Raw genomic sequence first — 25,903 nt, 5'->3', positions numbered from 1 at the left:
GAAGCAGGCTCTGGGCTCTGAGCTGTCAGCAGAGTCCGAAGTGAGGCTGGAGCCCACAAACTGCAAGATCATGACCTGAGCTGGAGTCTGATGCTTAACTGACAGTCACTCAGGCGCCCCGTAATTTTACACATTTTTTAAAAATCACCAAGAAAAAACACATAGATGAATGCAAAGGAACAAATGAACCTAATTGTACATGAAAATTGACAATGTGAACATTTAATTCAAGTAACTTGGGACACAGTACTCTGACTCTGTGTGAGTTTTTATCTGAAGACAAGAATTGTGAAGAGATCTTGAACTTTAACTGGTAGCTTGTTACTGGTGGTATTAGTGATTTTAAACCAGTTTTGTGTGTATTGTAGAATAAATGAATAATGCATTGATGTTAGGTAGCAGGATTCTCGTTGTGAGAGAAGGGTGATAAAACATTAAATGGGGTATGGGGTAGAGAAGAGCAACTCTGAGCAACTAGAATGAAATTGGAGATTATTTGTGTGTGTGGGGGGGGGGGGGTGGTTGGACAGTGATCTTATGTGCCACCAAAAGTGATTCTTTGAGAGTATAAAATCATTACTGATGATGTTAAGTATGATCACTTGGTTAAAGTGGTACATACCAGACTTCTTCATCGTAATTGTTTTTTGTAGGCTTCATGCCCAGAGCAAAGCCCAACATGGGGCTTGAACTCATGACCCTGATATCAAGACCTGAGCTGAAATCAAGAGTCTCTGACTGAGCTATACAGGCACCCCCATAAAAGTACTTTTATCTCTTTTGGCTAGTAAGTCATTTATGGATTGATTTTTGAGACTGCATAAATTCTGTTTTCCAACAAAGTTTCACCAGATTGTTTTGGCATTCTTTGGATTGTTACCAAAATGTTTAACTTGAACCTTTCATGAGGAAACAATAAGAGAAATCCAAATTGTGAAACACTGTATGAAATGACTAGCCTGAAATCTTTAAAATTGCCCAGTGTCATGAAAGAAACAATTCAGCAGGTGAACTGTTCATGATTAAAGGAGAGTAAATTTGGGGCTCCTGGGTGGCTCAGCTGGTTGAGTGACCTACTTCAGCTCAGGTCATGATCTCACGATTTGTGAGTTCGAGCCCTGCATCAGGCTCTGTGCTGACAGCTCAGAGCCTGGAGCCTGCTTCAGATTCTGTGTCTCTCCCTCTCTCTGCCCCTCCCCTGCTCATGCTCTCTCTCTCAATAAAACGTTAAAAAAATTAAAAAAAGAAAAAAGTAAATTCAATGCAAGATTATTGATTGGATCCAGATTTTAAGAAAATTAGTGCAAAAAAATATTGGAGCAACCTCGCTAGATCAGAAAGAATATTGTTCCATTGTATCAGTGGTTAAATTTTTTTTATTGTGATAATGCTATTATGGTATACAGAAGAATGATGTCTTTTTTCAGGAGAGACACATCCTGAAGTATTTAGAGGTGACATCATGATGTATGCATCTTAGTTTTAAATGAAACTTATGTGGTGGAAGGGAAGGTAAATACATGTGACAAAACGGTTTAAAAAATATTAGAGTCTTAAACTTAAAAAAAAAAAAAAGCATTTAAAAATAACTCTTTGGGGCACCTGGCTGGCCTTAGTCAGTGGAGCCTGTGACTCTTGATCTTGGGGTTGTTGGTTTGAACCCCACATTGGGTACAGAGATTACTGAAAAATAAAATCTTTAAAAATAATAACTCATTAGTGCCTGGTGCAATTTTTAGATGGGTGTAAACAACATCGATACAAGCAGCTATTGACTAGAATCCCAGTAAATATCCACTAACAATTTCAAAGATGTATTAAGTGGAAACCAGGAGAGAGGAGATGTATGTATGGTTTGTATTCAGAATCCTCTGAATAATCAAACTGACCGTTGTTTATTCAGTTTTCCCAGGAATGAGTGAGACTTTGTGGAAGACAGAAACTATAATTCTTACTTTTCTAGACATTTACAGTATGACTGGAGAGATAAGTTAGATTTATAAAAATACAAAAGATAAATATTAGAAAAATCTGAACGTTAAAAAACAAAGTTAAATTGTCCATTAGGTATCATGTTATAGAAAAATGTCATGGGAAAACATACACTCAATTAAAAAGTGTTCGATACTAAATTTTGTTTTAGAAAATATACGTACAGGGGCGCCTGGGTGGCTCAGTCAGTTAAGCGTCCAACTGTTGATTTGGCTCAGGTCATGGTCTCATGGTTAGTGAGATTGAACCCTGCATGGGGCTCTGTGCTGACAGTATGGAGCCTGCTTGGGGTTCTCTGTCTCCCTCACTTTCTGCTCCTCTCCTGCTCATATGCATGCTCTCTCTCAAAATAAATATTTTATTTAAAAAATATGTGTACATTGTTATTGTAATTTGTTTTCTAAAAAGAACATGTGTATGTAGGGAATAGAAAAAATACATGCACACCAATTGTATTACAATGGCCATCTTGGAATGGGAGGAATTTGTGATTATACTCATCTTTGAATTCTATATAGATCAAGTATTTTTTTAATTTTTTTAATGTTTACTTATTGAGAGACAGAGAACAAGACGGGGAGGGGCAGAGAGACTGAGGGAGACACAGAATCTGAAGCAGGGTCCAGGCTCTGATCTGTCAGCACAGAGCCCAATGCAGGGCCTGAACTCATGAACTGGGAAATCATGACCTGAGCCAAAGTCAGACGTTTAACTGACTGAGCCACCCAGGTGCCCCTAGATCAAGTATTTTTGCAACACTTTTATAATCAGAGTACAAATATTTTATTTTTTATTAAAAAAAAATTTTTTTTTTAACGTTTATTCATCTTTGAGAGAGCATGAGCAGAGAAGGGGCAGAGAGAGGGAGACACAGAATCCAAAGCAGACTCCAGGCTCCGAGCAGTCAGCACAGAGCCTGGAGCCAGCTTCCGATTCTGTGTCTTCCTCTCTCTCTGCCCCTCCCTGCTCATGCTCTGGCTCTGGCTTTGTCTCAAAAATAAATAAAACATTAAAAAAAAAAAAAAAAGAATTCTAAAACACAGTTTAAAGTACACAGCAATGTATGCTAAGCACCAAACTGTCCTGTCAGTTCTGTCAGAACGTCATAGGGCTGGAGCACTCAAAGACCTCTTCCTTCAAGATACAGAACTCCCACACAATGTTGTAGTTTCCTGTATATGACACAGTAAGTGCTCTTTGGCCATTGTGAATATATCATTTGATGTTCACCTATCCCATTAGATAAATTCCTCCATTTTGGAGATGAGGAAACAGGAGATTTAGAGAAACTTAATTAACTTTATAGGGATCACTGAGTGAGTGGTTGAACCATAATTCAATCTTTACTCATTCAAAATGACTAGTGTTGCTGGCAGAATAGAAGCTCCCATGTTAGGTCCACAAGTAATAGGAGAGCAGGGACCTTGTCAGACTTGTTCCACTGTGACCCCAGGGTGTAACATAGTATATATAATGTAGTACGTAGCACATAGTAGTCATCAAATAAAAACTTATGTTAATGAATAGGTCACTTCTTTGTCACTACAGTTTACAACTAAAAACTAGATAAACTGCCTTTCAAATTCAGTCAATAAAGGCAATAGCTTGGTATCTACAATTGAAATGATAACGCCAAAATTTTTACATTAAAATAGTGTGGGGGTGCCCGGGTGGCTCAGTCGGTTAAGCGTCCGACTTCGGCTCAGGTCATGATCTCACGGTTCGTGAGTTCAAGCTCCGCGTCAGGCTCTGTGCTGACAGCTCAGGGTCTGGAGCCTACTTCAGATTCTGTGCCTCCCTCTCTCTCTGCCCCGTTCCCACTCATGCTCTGTCTCTCTTAAAAATAAATAAGACATTAAAAAAAAATTAAAAAAAATAAATAAATAAAAATAAAATAGTGTGAAAAAGTAAGACAAATTTGCGGCAATAGTATACTTTAGTAGGACTATTATTGGTAGAGTGATTTTTATAAATTTTCTTTTACATACAGGTTTACTTAACATAAAACATATACTATAAAAACGAGGGCTGTCTGGATTATTCTTTCTTTTCAGATCTGTCATACCCCAAAGGAAAAAAAATCTATTAAAAAACAACAAATGGGGCCCCTTGATGCTAGTCTTACAGAAATAAATTATAAATTATACTAAATATGATTATAAAAGTCACTGCATGGGCAGCACCTATATAGGGTAATGAGAAAGATGGAAACAACCTAGAAGCAGAGGCTCACTGATTTATTATGTAAAAGGGACCAGATATTGCAAGAGAAAAGAATACTGAATATTTTTAGCCAATTCATGAGGTTGCCTAGGAAGTTAGTTCTACTAGAGTTAACAGAAATAGAGCGCTGTATTTGTTAAAAGCCAAAGTTAAGGTGGAATGCTGTATCTTTTTTTGAGGAAAATTTGCCTGTATTGCCTTATTGTATGGGATCAAAGTAGGTTTATTTTACTGAAATTTAAACTTATATTCATTGAAGTATATGTGGGTTTTTTTGTTTTTTGAGAGAGAGTGAGAGAGAGAGAGAGAGAGAGTGAGAGAGGGAGAGGGGCTAGGGGAGAAAGAGTGTCTCAAGCAGGCTCCACACTCAGCACAGAGCCCAGTGCAGGGCTCAATCCCATGATGCTGGGGATCATGACCTGAGCCGAAAATAAAAGCTGGACACTCAACCAACTGAGCCACCCAGGTGCCCTCTGTGGAATTTCTTCACAGCCATACTGTAACATTTTGCAGAGTTTATAGCTCCCTTGAAATAAAATTCTAATTAAAATCACATTAAAATATATTTCAAGCTTAAAATTACAAGATCTGAATTGTAGTGTATATTTATGTCTATTTGATTATACAAATAATACAACCTTATGGTAATACATTTCAAAGTTGAAAGACCCAAGACTCAACTCTCCCACAATCAGTGGTAAAATCACATTACTGCTTTCTTACGTGTTTTTCCCAAAACATTCTAGGTACACAGATGTAATAAGTACCTGCTGCTGCACGCCCCCTGATGTTATCTACTATTGCTGTTTTTTTCTACTTAGCAATATATCTTTAACAACATTCCAAACACATAGATTTTTTTTTTTTTTTTTAGTATTTATTTTGAGAGAGAAAGTGTGCATGAGCCGGGGAGGGGTGGAGAGGGGAGGGAAAGAATCCCAAGCAGGCTTTGCACTGTCAGAGACCAACATGGGATCTTATGACCACAAGATCACAACCTGAGCTGACATCCAGTGGGATACTTGACTGAGCCACCCAGGCGCCCATCTTGTTTCTAATAGCTGCATAATATCCCACCTATCTCAATTCCTCTTTTAATAAACATTTAGATTGTTCCAGCTTATTAGTTATTAGAAACCATTCTGTAGTATATTTGTACAGTCGCTTCTGTGTATATCCATGGGCTATTTGTCTAGATGAGGATTTTTAGAATTAAATGGAATATACAGGGGGCGCCTGGGTGGCTCAGCTAGTTAAGCGTCCAGCTCTTAATATTGGCTCAAGTTATGATCTCCTGGTTTGTGAGTTTGAGTGCCACACTGACCATGTGGAGCCTGCTTGGGATTCATCTCTCTCTCTCTCTCTCTCTCTCTCTCTCTCTCTCTCTCCCTCCCTCCCTCCCTCCCTCCTCTTCCCCTACATGTGCACATGCACTCTCTCAAAATAAATAAAAATAGAATATACAGTTAACATTTTGGAAAGAGATTGCCATTATGGCTCTTCAAAAGAAGATTGTACAAATTTATACTTTGATGTGTCTTCTTTGCTGGGCTAGGTCAATGTGGTATTAGTGTTTTTAAGAAATATAATCATGAGAAAGTACATAATTAGTATATAACTTTCAAAACATCAGAAGAATTTGGGGCGCCTGGGTGGCTCAGTCGGTTGAGCAGCCCACTTCGGCTCAGGTCATGATCTCGCAGTCCGTGAGTTCAAGCCCTGCGTTGGGCTCTGTGCTGACAGCTCGGAGCCTGTAGCCTGCTTCAGATTCTGTGTCTCCCTCTCTCTGGCCCTCCCCCGTTCATGCTATATCTCTGTCTCAAAAATAAATAAACATTAAAAAAAAAATTAAAAAAAAAAAATAATTTATTAGCAACCAAAAAAAATCATCTGCCACTGATCATATTTCTTTATAACTAAAGTAATTAAAAGTATGGAATGTGAAGACAGATATGGGTTCAAGTCCCAGCTTTGGCATTTAGGACCTGTGTAATTTTGAGTAGGTTATTTAGTCCTTTAAGCCTTGATTTAGGTCTTTGCAAAATGGGGGAAATAATAGTGCCTAACAGAATTATGATAAAGATTAGTGTACAAACTGTTTAACGAAGAGACTGACGGGAGTATGTGCTTGATAACTCACAATGGATGACCTAAATGATTTAGCACATAGAAAGGGCATCTATTTACTTCTATTTTATAAAACCAATAGCGAATACAAAAAGATCTCCATCAATGAATTAATTATTTTCTTGGAGTCTTTGAATTCATAAGAATATAAAATATTCATCTGAGCCCCTCACAGTCATGAACGTGAAATCCTGGGCAGAGTTTAGTATGTAACACAATTCATCTGGATTCAAACTTCGAGATAAAAAATTCTAAGAAGAACTTCAGTAATGAGATTTATCAACTGCAATGTAATCTTGAATTTCTCTAACCTAAGATAAAACAAGGGAATTTCTAAGCATTATAACGATGATGGCTGGTAATTTATAAACAATTTTTCAGGGGAGCCTGGGTGGCTCAGTTGAGTGTCCGACTTGAGCTCAGGTCATGACCTCAGGTTCACGGGTTCGAGACCTACCTTGGACTCTGTGCTGATAGCTCAGAGCCTGGAGCCTGCTTCTGATTCTGTGTCTCTCTCTGCCCCTTCCTGTTTGCTGTCTCTCAAAAATAAATAAACATTAAAATAATTTTTAACTATTTAATTCTATTTTATAAATTTTTATTTATTTTTGACAGAGTGTGAGTGAGCAAGAGGCAGAGAGTGAGCCTGGAGCAGGGCTTGAACTCACAAACTGTGAGATCATGACCTGAGCTGAAGTCGGATGATTAACCAACTGAGCCACCCAGGAGACCATTATAAGCACTATTAATTTGAGAATGGCTATAAAGAACCAAGTGTAAAACTCAAATGTTGCTGTTGATTTCAAGCATTCTTTTTAATAGATGTTAAATACTGAAATTACCTAGAAGTATGATCACCTCAAATCTCCACTATATATAGGAAATATATTCACTTTGAGACTTAAACATTTAAAATAGACACCACAAAATGTATCTGTGATTAAAGGTCGAATTTATTAGGAGATTAAGAAATGTATTATACATGGACTATAAATACTGCACAGCTGACTTTATTCACAGTCAAGCACAGAAATATAGTCAGTGCCAACCTATTTTGTGGATACTCTTGTTCTTTTGTTCCAAGAAAAATTTGCACCGTAAGACTTGGACTTGGGTTTTGGAACCTTCTTCTCTTCAATGTCATAGCTCCACCCTAGAAAACAAAAACAAACCCACAGAAACAATTAAAGAGGATACCTCAAGAGCACAGCAAGCAGAAGCTAACTTTCATAAATTTAATGTTTATTTATCAGGAGTGCAGTTCAGCAACCTGAAATAAACTTAGTAATGTGTTCCCTTATAATCCTGTGTGATAAGAGGGTCCAATATATTGTCTGAAGATGATTTACCATATCTCAAAAGTGTGACCCATGATTTGACTTCTCCTTGCTCAATATTCCTAATTCAATTATCAATGGTTACATATTCGCATAAAAATTTCCATTTCTCCAACATTTAAGTCATTTAACATGTGACTTCTTTAATAACTGCAGTAGGGAGCATTAAGCAATATAACCTGTTTCACTGTTTTTTTTTTTTTAATATATATTGCTTATATTTTATTTCAACGTTTTTTAAAATTTATTTTTGGGACAGAGAGAGACAGAGCATGAACGGGGGAGGGGCAGAGAGAGAGGGAGACACAGAATCGGAAACAGGCTCCAGGCTCTGAGCCATCAGCCCAGAGCCTGACGCGGGGCTCGAACTCACGGACCGCGAGATCGTGACCTGGCTGAAGTCGGATGCTTAACCGACTGCGCCACCCAGGCGCCCCTGTTTCACTGTTTTCTAAAAACTAGTGCCTTTACAACAGTTTGGATCTCACTGGAAGCAATACAGGAAACATAGTTATATACTTATTTATACAAATAACATAGTTGCAGCAGACCATAAAAGATTACTTGGTTCAGCTCTCTGGACTTTGACAGGCTACTGATTAAATACAAAAAAAATTTCAGCATTTGCTTCAAGTGCTATCTATTTAGAATCCCAGGGACATACTTGATAACAATGCACAATTTCTGCCCTCACCAAAGGCCCATTGGATCAGAATCTCTGGTAGGGGGCTGGGACTGTTTACTTCCATGTTTTCTGCTGTAAGTCCAATTCTTCAGTTCTTCTAAGGTATGGAGAACAACTATTCAACATGCTCCTTCTTGAAGATGTAATTAAGTCATCTTTCTATTCCCTAGTCTAAGAAACCTCTAACTTTTACTTCATAAGATTCATTTTCCATACCTGTAATTTATTCTATCTGAGGGCTTTTTTCAAATAACTCCTCTTGAAACATGTGATCCATGGCTGAATCATGTAGCCATGTATAAAATGCCCAAACTGAATAATACAGGTATAATTAAGTAAACTTCTTGATCTTGTGAGTCATGAGTTCTAGTGCCTCTTGGTGAGTATAGAATTTGCTGCCACAAAGCTTTCATTCAATAGCCCCTTAGAATGCAATTTTGCCACAAAAGTGAAGCCTATGAAAATCAAGTCATCAAAGTATATTACTACTATTGCCTATTTCAGTGTCCAAAAAGAGGAAATAATTAATAATTCCACTGCTAGAACTCCATCTTCCATGAAAGTCCACGTGCTATAAGGAAACTGAGAAGCAGGAAAGCAAATGTAACAAATGGTTTAAAAATACAAATGAGGGGCACCTGGGTGGCTCAGTCAGTTGAGCATCTATCTGACTCGATTTCAGCTCACATCATGATCCCAGGGTCGTAGGGGCTGGTTGTTGTGATGTGCGCTGAGCATGGAGCCTGCTTAAGATTTCCCTCTCTCCCTCCATCTCCCACCCCCCTCTTGCCCCCTTCCCTGCTTTTGCTCTCTCTTTAAAAATACAAATACAAATGAAACCTCAAAATCCAGGACACAAAATACTGATTCACTTGCTTAAACATAACCTTACTTTCTTTTTTTTTTTTTTCAAAGGTTTTTTTATTTATTTTTGGGACAGAGAGAGACAGAGCATGAACGGGGGAGGGGCAGAGAGAGAGGGAGACACAGAATCGGAAACAGGCTCCAGGCTCCGAGCCATCAGCCCAGAGCCTGACGCGGGGCTCGAACTCACGGACCGCGAGATCGTGACCTGGCTGAAGTTGGACGCTTAACCGACTGCGCCACCCAGGTGCCCAACATAACCTTACTTTCATAGGGGAAAGTTTTGAGTACTTTTTAATGTACTAAAACAGGAAAAAAAAAAATCAAAGCTAGGTCTTACTTTAAGAGGATCTGAACATTAACAAGTAGCTATTTGCATTTCAAAAAATGTACTAAGGGACCTGAGAATAATAGTACCTACCTCATATGTTGTCATGACATTTAAACAAACTTACGTGAAGTGCTCAGAAAACACCTGGCACTGATCCTATGAAAAAGGTACTTTTCTAAAACTTTTATATGAATTAATATTATGTCCTTTATATAACTGAGGAAACTGAGGCACAGAGTGGTTAGGTAACCAGCACAAGCTCACTCAGGAAGGGACAGAATGAAGATTTGAACAAAGACAACCTGATTCTGGAGCCTGTGCCTTAACTAATACTGTGTCTCTTGTGTTTACAGCAAGCACATGATAAATGTTCAGCTATTCTTTCTCTCTCAGATTTACCTGCCAGTTTGTAGCTACACATTTTCTACATGAAGTATTAATGTAAATAAAACTTTCATCACACTGGAACCTAATAATTTTGAATTAACTATAGAAAGGAATTTTGTAAGCAAATTAATACTGTAAACTGAGCATAACTTTAACATTATAAACTTCTCAAGCACCTCCTACATTAGCTAGCAAATGATGCTGTTAACTATAAAAAATACTCAATTCAATAAAGCAGGTATAATGATATTTACTCAGCATTTGCTATTCATTTAATAATTGCATACTCTGTGTCAGGGACTGTTTAGACACCAAAGGTAAAGCAGTGAATAAACTCCCAAACTTCCTTAAGTTAGTAGAAGAGAAATTAATAAATGCACAGTATATTAGGTGCTAATACAGTAATAACTAAGATTAAAAAATACATATTATATGCTAACAAGCACTAAAGAGAAAACACTTTAGAGAGGGTGGACAGGGAAGACCTCCCTCCTTGAGAAGGTCACATGTGACTGAAGACCTGAAGGAGGTCGGAGAGTAAGACAGGTAGAGGTCTGGGAAAGAGCTTGCAGGCAAAAAGAACAAGTACAAAGGCCTGGAGGCAGGAGTGAGTGTCCCTGGTATTCAAAATCCTGTGCTAAGTGCTTTCAATGTATTTTTATGGAGTTTTAAAACTGAGATCATAGGTTGCTTGGCTTATGGATTAGGCATTATATATACACCCCGATTTTGTATTTAATCATGAGGAAAAATAAAACACAGGGAAGACAAATAAGCAGCATAAAGCCACATGGCTAAGTGGCAAAGCCAGAGTTTTCACTGAGGTTGACTTTAAAACTATGCACCCAACCACCTCATAAACAAAACCTTTTCTTTAGAAGCATCTTATAATTGCAATTTTTATCTATTTCACACCCATTTCCTTTCAATCTTTGTGATTTTGTGATATTTTTCCCCCTTGATTTTTAGAAATGTGTTGAAAAGACTGTTTCAAGAATGCCTGGAAAGTCTCCCTCATACATGTCCCTCCATACCCACCCAAGTTGTGGAGAAAGGAAAAGGTTTCTAGAGAATTGTCTGATTATATGGACTGTTGGTAAGTCACCTACCCAAGGCCTCCATGATCTCTTCTTGCCAAGTGATGGGTGAGAGTCCCTATGCTCCCTACTCTGTCCCCCTCCCCACCGCCTCTTCCCAACACACTCTCCAGTCCAATAAAGACATTATTATACACGGACAGATACCTGATAATTACTCTCTCATTTACATGGTTAATCTTTCAACCATAAGGGAGAAAAAAAATTTTTTTTTACTGCATCAGAATGCAGACATATCTCTATTATCTGTTTCGTTCATGGAGTCTCAACATGCTGTTAGGGTCACTGCAATGTGAGAAGACTGGGGTTTTGTACACATGAAAGAACAACTGGTTTGGGTTTTCTCCTGGTAACTAAGGAGTGACCTGGCTCTTAGAAACTGTGAGCCAGATTATAGTTGCTGTTGATGGTGATAACAACAATAAATAGAAGTATCATTATAGGGATTGGAATGTGGATGGGCAAAACACCCTGGGAAAACAAACAAAAACACACATGGAAGAAACCAGCATTTGCTAACAGCGTCCATCTCTATGTTATTACTCTACCACAGCCACCTGTGATGTTAGGATATATAGGGGAAAAAGTCTGTTCTCACATTTTTCTGGGGAAGTAATTTTGTTCTCAAAGATGCACAAGCAACTTAAGCTTCTCTGATTAAGTAAAAGGAAAGGGTTGGAGGAAATCTAATGATAACTCACAAGAGACTGAAACTCAAGTAAGAGTCTACATAAATCTTTTGGATTTTCTATCCATCATGGAGAAGATATAGATCTGATGCTGTGATGAAAATTTGCTCTTTTTTGGGGAACTCTATCAAGAGTCTGACCACATTTCCAAGCATCCTTCTCCCAAGTGTTTACCTTATAATGCCTGGATCAACAAATTTACTGGTTCCACTATACTTCATATGAGAATCTTTCCCAAGTTATTTATTATAATATTGTGATAATATGAAGGCTACTGGAGCAAGCAGTAAGCCTTAGCTTAAAAGATAACCATAAGAATAACACCACACTTGAAAGGGCATTAAACATTTGTACTTAATGGGTAAGGTACATGAATTATGCTCCTTTTCTACCTCCTTTTTGACAGTTCTTGAAAAGAAAGAACAAAAAGAACATAATATAACTTGCAAGAAATAGGACGTAAAAATTTAAGAATGGAATTTTATTTGTGAAATGTTTAAATTTCTGTAGGAATTTGCTTTTCAACACTTAGTTTTTTTTTTTTTTTTTAAAGAACTCAAACTTGAGTTTCTGAATGAGATCATGGAAGTGAAAACACCTGCACTATCTGAAGAATGCTTATTCAAAATGAAGATGTAGTCTATCTATGACAGTGGTCCCAATATGTTGTTCCATTAGGACACTGAAAACCACTCCTTACTCTTCCCAGCTGTGCAACAGAAGATGATCAAAGCAACTGAGTCCAAAGCAGCTGCCCCAGGGATGGGGTAAGCTCCTAGGGCTGCCGTCACTTCCCACTGAGGAGAGCAGCCATATGGCACGGATTAACCACAAATCCAACCACCAGCACCTAAATGATGAGAAGCTGACTCCCTTTGCTGTTTCACACAATGGAATGCTTTCACAAAGATATTTTCATCTTTAAGCCCTAGTATCAGAGAAGTACCTCTGGCAAATACTCTAGTAAACATAAAATGTGACCTGTAATATCTCATGCTTAATTTCTTTTTTGGAAATATGCCCACTTATTTTGTTGATCTCCAGGCAGTGGTTGGGATACTCTACTTCCTATGATATGAATGTTTGGGGTAATCTTTCAAATGTACCTAAAAAAGCCCAAGGCCCCAAACTCAAAAACCAACCACATAAGGCCTCTGAACAAAACCAGACCACAACAATTAACTTGTGAATTCTATGTATGAGACATAAAAATTCCATTCAGTTTTATTTACAGAACCATTTTATTTATGGTCCAGTAATGCAAACTATTCATCGGTGCTTTTATTGCTTGTGAAATATGTTACCTCTAATAACTTTGGTTCAAGCCCTATAAAATGTCTTTCACCTGTAACAATCTAATCTCAAACCCTGACATTAGTTCGGAAGTGAACAGTTTAATGATTTTTCCTACTGTCCATTTGTGTGCAAAGCAAGAAGCACAACATAATTTGGCACAAACTGACATAACTGGAGGTCATTGCTAACAGAGGCATGGGATGAGAATAGCAAAGGCTTTGGGAAGCCAAAGAAGGTATGTTGATACTTGGAAGGTTTCAAAGTTCCTCACCAGGCTATGTACCCATATTATGCCTGAGTAAAAGCAAAGCATAAACTTTTCAAATATAATTTAAAAGAGGAGGGGGCTGATAGCCTTTGAGGAATTTCACTTTAAAAGTCCCTCTACTTTGAAATTCCCTAGTACCTAATAAATATTTGGGGGGTGGGGGAGTTCAGATTAATTTGAAAGTATCTTAGATCTTCTTTTAGAAAATATCATGGAGGAGAAATAACGTTGGGATACACTAGCAAAGCAATTCTGTCCACAAAAATTATATGAACTTATTTAAACAAGCAAATAAGGTAAAAATGTGAGGCACCTGAAATATTTATTAGATTAGTAACACCCTACACCTGCCACAGCTGCAACACCTCAAAATAAAATCCCACCTTTGATGTGATAGTCAATGACCCCCTTAAATTTTATCTTTTCAAATAATACAGTTGCTCTACAGTATTATTTTTATTTCCAAAGCAGTAATTGGAACCACATTATTCAGAATTTGCCACAAAGCAAACTGTTTGTGTTCCAAAAGTACATATGAAAATCAGTCATTAGAAATTGAGAACACATTTTTTCTAGAAAAAGAAACTATATAACAGTGGTAAATGTCCAAAAATCAATGAGATGTCTGTGCATAGGAATTTCCAAATCCCATATTACACTAGGCACCTCACTAAGCCACCATGTACATATAACACGATCGCCAAGAGAAAAATTATTTCAGACCTCCAACAGGAAATCTAAGTATCTCTCCTCCACCCCTTCCAACATGTCTATCTTTCTCTCTCAGGTGCCTCAACAGGTCAGGAGTCAAGCTGAATACTTCCCAGGCTACAAGACAGCCAATACCTACAACTGGGGACTGAGAAGAAAAAGTTATGTAGAAAAAAACTGGGGCTTCACCAGAAAATAATGTAGTATCTATAGTATACCAGATCTCAGCCCTGATCATGGTCTTTGAGTTATTCTGAAACCCTGTAAAATGTAGGTACAAACCCTGTAAAATAATTTGTGGATTCTGTATTTGTGAATTTGCCTACTCACTAAAATTTACTTGTAACCCCCAAATCAATGTTCATGATGCTTTCATGGTCATTAGTGACACGCACAGACCTTTAAAATTAGATTCACCCAACATACATGTTTCCAGCTGAGGTCAAGTAAGGTAATGTTCTGTGCCTTCTTGTTTCCAACCTCATATTGTAAACAAGTGTCCTTTTCGTGTTCTATTTACAGCCACATTGTTTGTATTTTTTTCCTTGAGGATTTTGCTGTTTAAAATGGCCCCACAAGTATAGTGCTTCAGTGCTTTCTAGTGTTCCTAAGCACAAAAAGGTTCTGATATGCCAGTATGTGTATCAGGTAAGCTTCACTCAGGCATAAGTTACAAGTGCTGTTGGCTATGAGTTCAATGTTCATGAATCAACGATATACATTAAATTAGGTGTTTTTAAACATGTGAATGGAATCACATTTTAAAAAGGTTACGTATTGCTTGGCTAACAAAGTAGTGCGATCGGGGCTTGCAGGAATTTAATTTTGTATTTTCCTAGGAGCAGTATTTCCGTATTTGCTAATTTAGTGTTTGTTGGGACTTTATAGATCATAACTATCATGAATAATGAGAACCAACTGTAATAGATACATAAATTCTGTCTGGTGACTCCACCCTACCCCCTCTGAAAAAAAAAGTCTGTTTCCATTTGTAATTCATCTCAAATTTCCTTTATATAAATTTGTGCCATATTGATTTTTCCTTTGAATTGGTTACAATATCTGCCTGGCTCCCTTATTTCATGACTAAAATAAATTTAAATAAATTTTGATAAATTTTAAAAATGTTCATTTATATCTATATTAGAGTCATGATTTTATCTTTTTCAGGAAATTCTTTTAACAATTTTGGAGGTCCCATTGAGACACCTAATAATAGATCCACCAACCAAAACACCAGAAGTTGCGTGCCTTATTTTAAGCGCAGGTATGTCTTTTCTTGGTAAATACAAGAGAACTTTGCTGACTCTCCATTTTTCTAATTTTAACTTTGCTCTCTACTATGTCTGGAAATTGGTTTTATGGTCTAATTATTTGATGATTCCCTTAAGTGAATTAATGGCTTTAGAGATCTATTCTCATTTTATTTGTTTGTTTGTTTATGAGCTTGCAAGCAGGAGTGGGAGGGGCAGAGACAGAGGAGATAGAGAATCCCAAGCAGGCTCCCTCCCCTCTGTCAGCACAGAGACCCATGTCAGGCAAGAATTGAAGAACCAGGAGATCCTGACCTGAGCCAAAATCAAGAGTAGAAAGTTTGAGCCACCTAGGTGCTCCTCTATTCTCATTTTAAATAGGGGGAGAAAAGACAGAAAATCTGGTTTGTTGGTCTTTGAGGTTTATTTGACTCAAACAAATGAAGAATTTATACTCACTTAGAACAGCTCTTTAGTATGGACTAGTGAATTTCATAATTCTGTTAACTGTTAAACCACGACTGAAATTTTAGAACTGAAGTTGTAAGCTCTCTGTGACTATTAGTCTGTCTACATGTCTATTAATTCAGAAGGGCCTTTACCTCTCATATGTGTGGGTAATGTTTTTCTACCTCTACATGACATTAATGAATTAGATTACAAAAATCTCTTTTAGAGGCTCTGTTCTGATTGGCTTATAAAGAAAAATAAGTGCTTGTGTAAGTATTCCTAAAAATCTTGGGGCACCTGGGTGGCTCAGTCAGTTAAGCTTCCGACTTTGGCTCAGGTCATGACCTCATGGTTCCTGAGTAGTTCCTGACTTCGAGCCCAGAATCAGGCTCTCTGCTGTCAGTGCAGAGTTCACTTCTGGATCCTCTACCTGTCCCCACCCCTCTGCCCCTCCCCTGCTCTCTCTCTCTCTCTCTCTCAAGAACAAAAATAAAAGAATTCTTAAAATTCTTAGAAAACAAGGAAATTCAACTTCTAAATAGTCTTAATGTGCTAGATTTTAAAAAGTTTTCTTCCCCCCCCCCCCCCCAATTTATGTGAAAGAGAGAGACCACATGCAGCACAGAGAGAGGGAGAAAAAGAATCCCAAGCAGGCTCCATCCACAACATCAGCACAGAGCCCAACCAAACTCCTGAGCTGTGAGACTGTGACTTGAGCTGAAATCAAGAGTTGGGTGCTTAACTGACTGGGCCACCCAGGTGCCCCTGAAGACCTAAGGAACGTTTGTTTAAGAATTCAAGTTTAGATTAACATAGGTGAATCTGGGGTGCCTGGCTGGCTTGGTCGGAAGAGCGTGCCAGCCTCGATCTCTGGGTTGTGAGTTTCAGCCCCATGTTGGGTGCAGAGAATAAAAAAAAAATTAAAAAAAAAAATACTGATGAATCTTTGGCAAACAAGACAAATTTAATAATTTTGATTTAATAAAAAGCTATGTTTTCTTTAATAGTGTTAAATATAACACATAGATCTTTATTCTACCTCGATATATTCTTTGTGAGCTTATATAAATTTACTGATCGAATGAGCTAGTATTACTTCTGCTTAATGTTTATAATCCTAAAACGTATAATCTGTGTTTATCCAAAATGATTCATTATTCTGGTAATTTTAACAGTAATAGTTTTGTAGTATGTCACATTGAAACTTAACTTCCAGGGGCACCTAGGTGGCTCGTTGTTATGTGAATTTCTACGTTTGGCTAGTTTACAAAAATATTGGTGTGTAACAGTTTTCAATGATCTCTGTTTTCTCTATGAAATCCAAGTAACTTTCATTAAAAGATACAATTAATATACATGAATCAAATTCTACTAGGAGCGGTAGTGGCAGAGTTGCAACTTGGTATGCAAGGTAATGAGATGTGTTTCTGTTTACCAATGGAAAAAGAGAACAGTGAGTATAGAGGCTGCTTTTAGGCAACCAACTTGAACACTGGAAACCTGATCAAGGCAAAACGGCCCACAGCTACCACACGGCTGAATGAAACAGGCTCCCTGAGTGACCCACGTCTAAATAGCCACAGGCCCTAAATGACCAATTACAACCAGGCACAGTTCTGAAGATTACCAAAAAAGGGAAAATTCTATATTCCCTCACTCTGTCCTGTAACTGTGGCCCCTCACCACCACCGCGTAGGAGACAGTCTCTCCTTCGCTGTCCTGCCTGCTGCTCCCTTGAAGTGTATTCAATAAACTTCTGTTCTGCCTTGGGTGAATTCTTACACCGCTTGCACCACTGGCCTCTGTCTGATTGGGTTGCCCCACATTTGATGACCTCCCCATCTGATCCGGTCCCCTCACAGTTAGGTCCTAAAGTAAATAACTGTTCCAGAATGAGAAAGAAAATGGTGAAGGACATAACCTGAATGAATACAGAAAGTTATATAAGATTTGTAAAAAAAACAAAAACAAAAAAAAAACACCCACTTTTATTTGCCTTACATGTCTAAAAAATAAGTCTGAAAAGCTATGAAACGTTTACAGTCTTCACAAAGTTTGCTAAGTTTTGGTAGGCTTATTTCATTAGTTCACTGTTCCCTGCCTCAACATGAAGGGTTTAATTCTTTTTGTCTCATCTGCCTAGATTTCAAAGGTTCTGTGGTTTACCACAATAACCTTAGATGTTTTACACATATGAACCCTATATGCTTTACGTCCTTGATGACTTCTGTGAGAGCTCAGGTTTTTTACAGTTACGTTACCTTTTATGTTTGTAAGTTTTTTTTTTTAATGTTTATTTTTGAGAGAGAGAGAGAGAGAGAGAGAGAGAGAGAGAGAGAGAGAGAGAGAGCGCGCATGAGTGGGGAGGAGCAGCGAAAGAGAGGGAAACACAGAATCTGAAGCAGGCTCCAGGCTCTGAGTTGTCGGCACAGAGCCCAACCTGGGGCTCGAGCCCACCAACCAGGAGATGGTGACCTGAGCTGAAGTCAGATGCCTAACCGACTGAGCCACCCAGGCGCGCTTATATTTGTAAGTTTTATCCTTACTATGAAGTGAGCAGCCAAGTACTGTCTGTCTGGCACCCATGATCCTATTCCTATCCTAAGTGTGCATATCTACATTTTGTTTTTTGCCTCCTCAAAATAAAAAAGCCTAAATGTAAACTAAAACATTCAGATTATCTTTGTACCTAAAACTATCTTTGAGATTCCCCAGAGGGCCTCTGGAAGATCACAAAGATGTATTCTTTCAACCTTGTGAAAAGAGAGGAAATAACTAGGTTTATTTGACACGTTATTATTGATGAGTAGCATTACAAGAATTATCAAGTCAGAAGAGATGCTTAACCCTCCTGAGGTTAAATGTGTATGGGTAAAATATTAATATAAATATTTCACAAATTTATGCTATATGCTAAGTATAGGTTCTCAGTGCCCTCACTGTCCATGCTGTGTTACTTATCAGACACAATTTCAGTTTTCTTTAAAAATAGCCACTTGTGGGGGCGGGGGGCACATGGTGGCTTAGTCGGCTAAGCATCCCACTTAGGCCCAGGTCTTGACCTTGCAGTTCATGAGTTCGAGACCCACATCAGGGTCTGGTGCTGACAGCTCAGAGCCTGGAGCCTGCTTCCTATTCTGTGTCTCCCTCTATGCCCCTGCCCCACTGACACTCTGTCTCTCAAAAATAAACATTAAAGAAATAATAATAACAACTTTGTTGCATCTTCCTTAGTTTGGAAATCCTATCTCCTAAGGTTAGTATATGTAAATCAGGAATCCTATCACTTATCAATGGTGTTTTATTAATACACAAATGCTTAGGACCTACCCCAGACTTACTGAATCTCTTTACTTGATTTTCTTGATATACTTTTGGTATATTCTTACTATAATGTTTGGTGCATTCAGGAAATATATCTCAGGATTATTATATTTCTCTGGAAGTATTATGTTCATCCATTTTTATAAATTAGATGCACATTCACTGTCTTCTTTGAAAAGAGTCTTTAATATTGTTTACAGATATTTTGTCTATAACATTTTTGGTATGACTTTAAGTTGCATTATCCTTGTTACAAATATTTCACTTCTGAAATTTACCAGTAATGTTAACTACGGCCATCTTAAGTCTTTTATCATTTATGGATAGATTGTTTTGTTTTACTCTGATGCTTCCCTGAAAGCTCCTGAAATCAGTTACAGGCCTGAGTGCTTTGTCTTCAACAAAGAGAGACTGGCTCAGAGCTCTGTGAAGGACTGTTATTCCTGGCTTTAGGCTTCTGATGGCATAAATAATTGTAAGACCAGACCAGTGGACTAAGTCAACATTTCCAGAACTCTAGTTGAGCACCAGATAAATTAAGGATCCAGTGAAACAAGAATTAACTATATAGGACTGAATGCACTGATAGGGCCTAAAATGTTCTATTTTCTGGACATTTAAGGAAGTCCTTTCCCTTTCTTCTGAGGTATCTACAATTTAGTAGACTCTGTTTTGTAAACTAAAATTTACATCATTCTTAAATGACAGGAGTCTCCCTGAATGACCCCTACAGAATTTGGGAACTCTTATTGAATATTCTTATATTCATGGTAATACCGTTATTTGTACATGTTCAATATGTCCTTTTTATTAGAACACTAGTGTAAACAATGGTTATGCAATGAAGGTCTTACCTCAATTGACATATTTGACAATGATGCTCATTTAATCAGATATGACCAGACACTTTAAAAGAACTAAAGTTGACTTTATGAGGCCAATGCTTACAAACTCCTTCCAGGAAAAGTGGCCTGGCACCAGGCTTACAAAGTTCCCCAAGGTAGTAAAGAACCTTATTCTGAGGACCCTAGGATATTTTGGGGACCTTGAGAAGGGAGAAAGAATTTGCCTAAATTAATAGGCATCACACAGAAGAAATCTGGTTGGTAGTTATTGGCTGTGAAAAGTCTAATCTGAGATTCCTTATGAAAAATTTCACAGCAAAGCAAACTTACAAAAGCTTACATGGTAAAGAGCAGAACTGCTGCCCCCCAAAATGCCTTTTTGGCATAAGGATTATTTTGAGCTTGTTATTTTTCAGAAGCAGTAAAATCTCTGAAAATGAAGAAATTGGCCTTTTGTGAGGGACATTTACATTTATAAGGGAAATCTCCATTTGTAAAGGTGCCTCCCTCTCAGTACTAGGAAGAGGAGGAGGACTAAAACTTGGGAAACTCACCAATGGAGAAGTCTTGAAATTAAATCTGCATAGCAATTAAACCCTTGTTTATGGTGCTTTGCCTGATAACCTCCAAACTCACTCTCCCTAGCACCGCCCCCACCCCAAATCTTTTGTCTTTAGCTGGAGATAATACTTAAGGTGGTGGCAATGGCCATTTTGGAATTACTCAGTGTTCCTGGGTATATAGGAGGTATAAATGTTATTAAACTTGTTTGTTAATCTTTTCATTATGGGGGGGGCGGAGTCTCAACCAAGAACCTAGAAAGTTAGAGGGAAAATTATTTTTCCTCTCCTACTGTGGCAAATTAGGCATTCTTGCTACACATAAATAAATAATCAGGTCATTTATTAGCCCAACATTTTGTGATCATAATCTTTCTTTATACTTTTTTTAATCGTAAAAGGGGGAAGAGTGGAAACAAAATCTGTTTCAGTAGAAAATGGCATTATCTATAGCATGCCCTCCCTACCCCTTCCAGGTTAACAGATTCCAGCTTAATTCCTTGTCTTTCGGCTATTTTATTTCTTTTTAAATTGTATGATAGATATGCAAATTATGTCCTGTGTCCTACTGGTGGTGATTTAATTAACTCCCCTCCCCCACAAAACCTCCATCTGTCTCTATTTGCATTCCTTTTTTCTACATACTTTGTGCTGTTTTGACTTTTTGAACTGGTTATAACATCTACCTACTTCCTTTATATCACATGATAAAATGAATCCTTTAACAAGAACTTTTGTATCTGTAGGAGTCATGATTCCTAGCTTTCAAAACAAAGGCATCTTTTAACAGGTGTGTGGATGTGAGGTTGAGACCCTCATTCGAAGGTTTAAGTTAGGTGGAAGTCCAGACTTTGCTGATGGGGTCTACTTCTGGGATAATTCTAAATCCTACCTCCTTATTTTCCTGAATCAAGGGCTCGACCTGTCTACTTCCTCCCCTGTTCTACCTTCTATTACTTTGGAGGCAGCTTTTCCTCTCCAACAGACCCACTGTGGACAGAATGCAGTTTCACAGTTTATCCTCTATCCTCCTGCTCCTGAAAGAAACCCTCCACTATTTTGAGAATTTCAAAGAGTTTTTATAGCTAACAACAATGAGAAAAACACAGGGGGTAAAATGACCTACCAGAGGAAAGTCACAAAGTTTCAAATCAGATCAAACAGGGAAAAGGCCATTTCTGGTTTTCATTAGCATGTAAATGGTAGTAGATCCTAGTCTTCGACCACTTTTCCACAACTATCTTACTCCTCCTCTCTCTGTGATGCAGCTTCCTTCTCCTCCCCGCCTTCAACCACCTCAGGAAACACCAGGAAAAGACAAAAGCCACAATGGGTGAGAAAGGTGGGTCTTTTCAGTACACAAAGAACTAAAGTAAGGTTCATCTACATTTCAGAGGAAACCCCAGATACTCTTTTCTCTTTTTACAAAGAAAGGTTATCTTTGAAGAGTTCCTCTGGAGTATTTGCTGAGCTCAAAGAGGAGACCTTCAGGATGAGGCCCTGGGGTTAAACCCAAGACACCCAGGGTATTTATATTTCCTTTACTTAGTGTGTACGTTGGGGGAGGTTGAGAAGTAAGATTTGGCAAAGGGGAAGGTAAGGAGAAGAGGGGAAGCCACAGGGAGAATAGTATTCGGTCTCTTCTCCTTTCCCACTCCCTAATTCCACAGAACTTTGAAGAAGTGAGGTATGGTAAGAAGAGAGACCTAAGCAAAACAGAAGCGGGGGTCGGCGGGGGGGTGGTAGTTATAGGAGTTATTAAAAGCAGGAAGAAGAGAGCTTCTTTTAGTCTCAGAAATATATTCTTATATAAAAAGATGAACCTGCACAATACCTTATTTGGTTAAGAAACTGAAAATAGGCGATTAATGGGATTTTGTGGTATACTCTTGGTCTCTTTTAGCTACTTTATTTCATCATTATATTATGTGTAACATAAGATTTCCACTTATCCTTCATACTGGGTAAGAGTAAAGAATAGAACTATATTTCTTCAATATAAAATGTGAAATCCTCAAAGTTGGATAAGGTTTTCTTCTTTCTTATATTAACTATAGAATATAAGTAAAATATTTAGAATCTGTATACTGATGTGGAGAACAAGGCAAAAGAAAAAAAATTAAAATTCCTTAAAACTTACAACCCACTGACAAGTACTTGGGACAGGCAGGGTGACCTTCCTCCAGGAACTCAACTGCCTTAATGTTAGTACTTTGCTAGAAACAAAAGGCAACCTTAGCTTGACATTACCCCGACCTCCAGGATACTGTAAAAATCTCTTTGGAAACTTCCTTTATCTCTATAACCCCAAGATATATGTTAGCAATCATCCTCCAAGCATAAGGCCTACTGATACACGTCTGAAGGGTCTCAAGGCTTAAGTTTTTACTGGACAATAGTAAATGACCTTTTCCTAACAGCAGCCCCTCAAGGTCTTAGAAATCTTGTTTCCAAATTCCTCAGAGGCTTATGCTATCCTGAGCCCCCTCCCAACTTGAAAGTGCAGCTATTTCTGCCCATGGGTCCTATTTCCCTGCTTTAATAAAACCACCTTTTTGCACCAAAGACATCAAGAATCTTTGATTATTCGTTCCCGAACCCCAATATTTTCACATCATATAACAATGTATATTCTGTATACTGCTAAATACTATAGATTAGTGCTGTCCAATAGAAACAATGTAAATCACATATAATTTTTTTTGAACACCAGAACTTTAATGATTGTAAGGAGTGATAAAATTTGATACAGGTTATAATGACATTATATTTGATTTTTCAAGGTTAGTGAAATTATACCTACATTAATAATTCTGAATGTCCTATAGGTACATTAGGAAGTATCTAAAATAAGGCAAATATAATGGAGTTTAATTAACAAGTTCTCAACTATTTTGATAGCTTTCAGAATAGCAAAGTATGTAATTGACCAAGTTGAATGAACATTTCCTTTTTGTATTTATATATAAGAGATACAAAAGAAAGTAATATACATTTCCTGCGTATATCTATCTATAAGCCTCCCATATAAGACTTCTGTAAATAATCCTGCCTGATTGTCCACTACACCCATGCTTACCTCAAGCTACAAGGCTCTGCATAATGACTCCTGTCTACCCCCTACGTCTCATTTCCTGGAATTCATGTCCTCACTCTGCCCTAGTTGATTCTTCTAGTTCCTTGATGCACTCTTTTCTACCTCAGAACAGATTATTTCTCTCCTGCTCTAGATCCTACTTTTCCAAATCTTACGCCTGAAAGGCCATTCAGGGAAGTCTCATCATTCTTTTTCTTTTTCTTTAAATCATCATTGATTTTTGCTGTCCATGTTTTCAGAGCTTCCTTCCTTCTTGGTGCCTAAACTGGGTTCCATGGAGAGAGAGAGAAAAGTACCTGTTCAACAAGTCTGTCACACTTTGAATCCTGGTAGGTATATTGTGCCTCTGATCTGAAAGACAGAACTTCAGTAGTTCTAATAACTTTTGACCCTTAACCAAGAGGGCTCAAGCCCAGTCCATATGGCAGAAATGTAAATGGATGCATATGGTTGGTATATCACTTCCTGTATCATCCTCTTTTTATTTTCCACAGATGAATTTTCTCATTGAAAGCACCTTCTGAATCTGGCTATGAAACAAAAACTTCGGAGCATATGAATGAAGTTCTATATTTACTGGGGACTAAACATGGATTTTCTGTAGTAGCTAATGAACACTATTTTATCATTCCAGATTTTCCTGAATCTAATCACCTAAGCAATATTCACACTCATTTAAGAAGCCAACATTGACAAAACATTGGAGCTGATGTGAGTTTTGGATTATTCTTCCTTTTTTACTAGCTCATGTTTATAATCACTCCAATAGGATAGGGGTGCAAGCATATAAACAGGTTATCTGGTTGAATCACATATATTCTAAAATTTTCAGTTTGTTTATTTAAGTAATCTTTACACCCAATGCAGGGCTTGAACTCATGAGCCCGAGATCAACAGCTGCATGTTCTTCTGACTGAGCCAGCCAGGTGCCCCAGTATAACTTTAAGCTTTCTAGTAGCCACTTTAATAAATGACTAAAGAAATAGTAGGAAAAAAAAAAAAAAAGAAAGAGGTAGAATTTATTTTAATCCTCTTTTCCTACCCCAATACATAATCAATATAAAAACTTAGATATTAACACCAAGTCTTTGAAATACAGGGAATATTTTACACTTACAGCACATTTTAATTTGCACAAGACACATTTCAAGTGCTATACAGACACATGTGGCTACCATATTGGACAGTGCTGACCTAATGATTAAGATCTACTAGCAGCATAGCATAAAAAATACTGCACTTGAGGGGCGCCTGGGTGGCTCAGTCGGTTAAGCGCCGACTTCGGCTCAGGTCACGATCTCGCGGTATGTGAGTTCGAGCCCCGCGTCGGGCTCTGTGCTGACTGCTCAGATCCTGGAGCCCGTTTCAGATTTTGTGTCTCCCTCTCTCCCTGACCCTCCCCCGTTCATGCTCTGTCTCTCTCTGTCTCAAAAATAAATAAATGTTAAAAAAAAAAATTTAAAAAAAAAAAAAAAAAATACTGCACTTGAAATTTAGGAACTCGGGCTCTATCAGTTAAGAGCTATGTGATTGATCTTGGTCTTGTTTTATTAACTTCTAGGCCTCTATATCCTTAAAAAAGAGTTTAGGACAAATAACATACACCTTGGAAAACAGCTCTAACATTATGAAATCATCATCTTAAGTACACTGGGATATACTTAAGTTTATCCATTAATAAACTCAGGATAAGCTCCAAATTAGAAAAACATTGGTTGTATTTTACCAACACATCAGAATATAAGAGATTGTTAATCATTCTACTACAATTTCCTTTCTCCAGATTTCTAGTTACAGGGAATTAATTATAATAAAAGGCATAACAAGTAGCCAAATAAAAGTGATTTACAGAAAAGTTAAAACATGATTTGGAGAACAATTTATAAGACATCCAAATGTATAGTTCAAACTCACCAATATTTATTGAGCACATTAAAAGATGAGTGGAACTGGATGTTTTTTCCCATGTAGGTGCTTATAATCCAGGATAAAATATTAAGTTTGATAAAATATTAACAGTCTGAGTACAAGGGCAGGCCTTATTTAACTACTGATCCCCAGACCAGCCACCAGTGCCAGCAACAATAGTGTGTGATGGAATGCAACACAAAAAATACAAAACAGTACTATAAAAGCTGTAAGAAAGGAATAAATCATTGTGGGAGTTAAAAGGAAGAGAGAAAGTGTATCCAGTAGGGGGTGGGAGATGGAGGTGGGAAGGGAAAATAAGAAAAGGGACCGAGAAAGAGTTAATGTTTAAACTATATTTTGAAGGCTAGATCCTAGTTCTTGACAGCAATAAGTATGAGAAAGGGAACAGCATGAGTCAGGTTATAGATGAGAGAAAGGATCTAGCAAGCCTGGCGA

General features: G+C 37.8%; 1 protein-coding gene across 2 annotated transcripts in view; it reads right to left on the bottom strand.

Annotated features, from left to right (window-relative positions):
• Positions 1 to 7,277: 7,277 nt before the first annotated feature.
• NDUFS4 (NADH:ubiquinone oxidoreductase subunit S4) overlaps positions 7,278 to 25,903 on the bottom strand; it is a 115,203-nt gene continuing 96,577 nt past the window's right edge. For both annotated transcript variants that reach the window (XM_058719542.1, XM_058719548.1), the window contains exon 5: positions 7,278 to 7,495. In XM_058719542.1, the coding sequence (XP_058575525.1) occupies positions 7,392 to 7,495 (104 nt within the window). In that variant the 3' untranslated portion in view covers positions 7,278 to 7,391. The remainder of the gene's footprint in view (positions 7,496 to 25,903) is intronic.

Source organism: Neofelis nebulosa, chromosome 1 (assembly GCF_028018385.1).
Source record: "Neofelis nebulosa isolate mNeoNeb1 chromosome 1, mNeoNeb1.pri, whole genome shotgun sequence".
Taxonomy (NCBI): Eukaryota; Metazoa; Chordata; class Mammalia; order Carnivora; family Felidae; genus Neofelis; species Neofelis nebulosa.
Note: the sequence above shows the minus strand (reverse complement) of the source record. Positions and strands in the feature narration are given on the sequence as shown.